This window comes from Nestor notabilis, unplaced genomic scaffold (genome assembly GCF_000696875.1).
Source record: "Nestor notabilis isolate BGI_N333 unplaced genomic scaffold, ASM69687v1 scaffold16334, whole genome shotgun sequence".
In the NCBI taxonomy this organism is placed as follows: Eukaryota; Metazoa; Chordata; class Aves; order Psittaciformes; family Psittacidae; genus Nestor; species Nestor notabilis.
The window spans coordinates 328-4,418 of NW_009927062.1; the positions used below are offsets into that span (position 1 = coordinate 328).

General features: G+C 43.8%; 1 protein-coding gene across 2 annotated transcripts in view; it reads left to right on the plus strand.

The window, feature by feature from the left end:
* Positions 1–3,278: 3,278 nt before the first annotated feature.
* Positions 3,279–4,091, plus strand: part of LOC104405241 (peroxiredoxin-1) — a 4,706-nt gene continuing 3,893 nt past the window's right edge. Inside the window, exon 1 of one of the 2 annotated variants that reach the window (XM_010013891.1) lies at positions 3,279–3,400. In XM_010013891.1, coding sequence (XP_010012193.1) covers positions 3,295–3,400 — 106 coding nt within the window. In that variant the 5' untranslated portion in view covers positions 3,279–3,294. The remainder of the gene's footprint in view (positions 3,401–4,091) is intronic. The other variant, XM_010013890.1, reaches the window with a different exon arrangement.

The window sequence follows — 4,091 nt, forward strand, 5'->3', positions numbered from 1 at the left end:
CGCCTGAATCTTTAAAGAGCCCCTCAAAATAATGCTGGACTCTGCTTGGTAGAGCATGCAGGGTGGCAGGTGTTCCCTGTCGCAGAGCAGTGTTGTAGTGGTCTTTTGCGCAGATGAATGCTTGGAATTGGCGTCCGAGGGTTTTTCAGCCAAGCGCGTTCCGTGGTCTGGGTGTAGCTGGCTGCGGTGTGCTGGGACCCAGCAGTTCCGTGGCGATATCGCTTTTCTCTGGCCGCAGTCCGGTAGCTTAACCGCGTTTTGGTGACAGTCTGAAGGTAGCAAAGTGGAAGGCGGGTGGTGTGTTTTGAAATGGCCTTTCGCTTTTGTTCAGGATATCCTAAAGGTATGAATTGCTGTCTAAGAGCACAGGCTTGGCTTATTATAATTGCAAGTTGAAGATAATTGAGGCCGTGTGTGGCTGTGAGCAACAAAGGTGTTCTGACCTGATTCAGGTGTACTTGATTGGCAGTGTCCGTTTTCCTTTCCTCTAGAACAAAGGGAGATCAGGGCGGCTTAGTGCCAGGTCCTGCACTGGAGTCACAGCAACCCCGTGCAGTGGTACAGGCTTGGGGAAGAGTAGCTGGAAAGCTGCCTGGTGGGAAAGGACCTGGGTGTGATGGTTGACAGCACCAGCAGCATGCCCAGGTGGCCAAAAAGGCCGAGACTATCCTGGCTTTTATCAGCAGGGCCAAGGAAGGGATTCTCCCCCCGTACTGGGCACTGGTGAGGCTGCACCTCAAATCCTGTGTTTAGTTCTGAGCCTTTCACTGCAAGACAGATACTGAGGTGCTGGAGCAGGTCTGGAGGAGGGCAACAAAGTTGGTGAAGCCCAAGACTCATGGAGAGTGGCTGAGGGAACTGGGGTGGTTTAGTCTGGAGAAAAAAGATGCCTGGGGGGAGACCTTATCTCTCTACAACTGCCTCAGAAGAGGTTGTAGCCAGGTGACTGTTGGTCTTGTCTCTCAAGTAACAAGCAATGGGACAAGAGGAAGCAGCCTCAAGTTGTGCTAGGGGAAGTTCAGAGTGGGTATTAGGAAAAGCTTCTTCACCAAAAGGGTTGTCAAGCACTGGAACAGGCTGCCCATGGAGGTGGCTGAGTATCCATTCCTGGAGGTATTTAAAAGGCATGTAGATGTGGTACCTGGGGACATTTTAGCAGTGAACCTGGCAGTGCCAGGTTAACAGTTGGACTCAATCTTGAAGGTGTCTTCCAAACTAAGCAATTCTGTGACTATGAAATAACATTGAGTCTGGTCTGTTCCTCTGTGGATTAGGAAATGCTGTGGTTAAAAATCCAATCAGAACATGTGAAAACACATGCTCACCCCAAAGAGAAAAGCAGAAATGTTGGCCGGTCACAGTCAGTGCTCTGAGGAAAGCAGATGGTTCTCCTGCAGTGCAAGACAACTGAAATCTCCTGCTAGTATTAATGACTTTCATTTTAACTAAAAAGAGGACAATGATTTGTAGCTTAGAAAGGGGAAGTATCAAAGAGCAGTCCATCAGCTTTTATTTGACATTGAATGCATAGTAAAATACTCCAGGGGATTGCTGTTGCAACAAATATAGGACAGTCATCGTACTGAGCAAAAGGATGACCTTGAGTTTGAGTAATGGGAAGGAATGTGATTCAGTGATAAAATGTGGGGTCATGCACTCCAGACAAGAACAGCTCTTGGTTTTGAGGTAAAACTTGCTAATTGTAGACATCTCAAGTAAATACTGTGCAGTGGCTGTTCTGTCCCTCTTACAGAGCTGCAGTTTTGGAATTCCACCTGCATTCATGGCACATGTGATGCTTGACACGGGGATTATTGATGTCTTCCTGCTAGGCTGCTTCCATACAATCTTATGAACACTTGGTAGTTCTGGCCACCTTCATTTGTAAGACTCCCTCCCAGCCTGCTGCAGTTGGAGACTTAACCTGTGGCTTAACATATGGATAAAGAGCTTTCTTGCAAAAAGCAGCTTGAAATGCTGAATGTATTGATGCTTCCCAAAATGAAAGTTGAGAGGTAGTTGATTACTGTCTGTATACTGTCAGGGTATCTAAGAGAAGCTTTCAAATGTAAACCCATTACTAAAGACTAAACTTGGATTGAAAGCTCAATGCTTATGACTTATGGGCTAGTTTTTCAGGAAGAAGGTGGCTGGCAAGGGAGAAGGAGCCAAGAAATGAGGTGTTCCCAACCTTTTTTTTATAATGGACTTGGGGGGGGGCCATCATCGATATCTCAGCTTTCCTTAGCAACATGAGACTCATGCTAACCTTTCAGAGGTTTTTTTTATCTCCAAGGCAGCTAGTGCATGTAGTAGAAATCAGGTTCATAATCATTCAAATAGATAACCTTGTGCTATGGAAGTAACTGGAATTCTAAAGTGACACACAGCATTCCCAGACTGAGCAAAAATACTGTGCAGGGTGTATTACAAATGACTGGCTTTTAGGGCAGGCAGCCAGAAGTAGAGTTCTCTTGTCCTTGTGTGCCCTCTTACTTTTTTCAGTAGACTTGGGGGAGAAGCAACCTGGCTGTACTGATTTTAAGACTTGGTGAAATTTTAATTGTTAACATAGAATGTGATTGCCATGTATACTACAATGAGTTTAGTAACAAATAAAACAAGGTTTAATTGTTTGAAAGGCTGAAGTGTAGTTATGCAGAGCACTGGTCTCTGGAGATTAACAAAAGTTCTTTTGTTCTGGAATCAACAGGAGGATAAAATTTGAGGACTTAAATTGCTGTGTAAAATTGAACAAGGGTCTTGTCATCAAAACTTTTTTTTTAAAAAAAAAAAAAAACAACCAAAAAACAACCAGAAAAAAAAAACCCCAAAAAACCTCCAGAAAAACACACTAGACTTTTAACTCATCCACCAAGTAGAATGGGAAGACTTAGAATCTACTGAAATACTAGGCTAGCCCTGTCCCAGACTCTGTGCTGTTACTGGTCAAAGATCACTGTTTATTGTATCATTAGAAGGTGAATGAACCATAGATCTTGAAGTGCCAGTAGTCTTTATAGCAGCTTTGTTTGATATATAGGCTGAGTATTGAACTGCATCTTACTGTGCTGCTGATTTAGGGTGGGGAGAAGTTAGTGCTTTGACTGGACTACCCAGGTAACAAAACAAATTTCACTCTTAAGCCTTGTGTTGCAAGACCAAGTGCTGCTAAACTGTCTTTGGGGTTCAGTCTGGATTGGTAAAATGCTTTGAATAAATGCTTACTTCCAGGTGTAAACTTCCCATTATCTAAACTGTATTGTCATTAATCCCTATCCAGATTAAACCAAGATGTCTTCAGGAAACGCTTTCATTGGAAAACCAGCCCCTGACTTTACTGCCACGGCTGTAATGCCAGATGGACAATTCAAAGATGTCAAACTTTCTGACTATAAAGGTAAGCTTCTGTGTTTCTCTAATGACACAGATGTCATCTGGCCATATGTAATAGTGGAGGGCATCTGAGGATACATCTTGATTTGGTTTTCAAGTTATAGTGACCACTTGGCAATGGACTTAAGTACACAACTTGTGCAGTGGTTCTCAGTCATGTCTGGACTATGCTTGGGAAGCTGGCAACAGCATGGCTGAGTGTCCCAGCTGTGGGAATTGTGGATAATTAGCATAAAACTCCTCTAAACTGTAATCCTGGATCAGGCTTGTTTGTCCTGTCTATCATACTATGAGATTGGTGTAACATCTCCAAACCATGTGGAAAGCAAAATCTCTTGTAGACTTTCTGTCAATGGAAAGTGTTTTCTTTCCTCTAACCAGTGAAGTTCCTTTCTGTAGAGTACTGGCAAAATGTTTGCCTTGTCAAAAAAACTTACTAAAATCGAAGGGAAAGCCTGAAGTATTTGAGTACTAATGTGGATGGCTTTAGAAAGACATTTCTAAAGGTGTTGTGGCTTGTGCTGTGCGAGGGTGGTGAGTAGGTATAGGCTAGTCATGCACCCAATTAAAATGTTTCCTTGGCTTGTAGCCTTTCAGACCTGTGGTGTTGCTGCAGTCTTGTTAGTCAACCACAGGGTCTTCTAGTGTATGTGCTAGGTATACTCTGGGCAGGCAGATGGGAGTAGAGCCAGGAG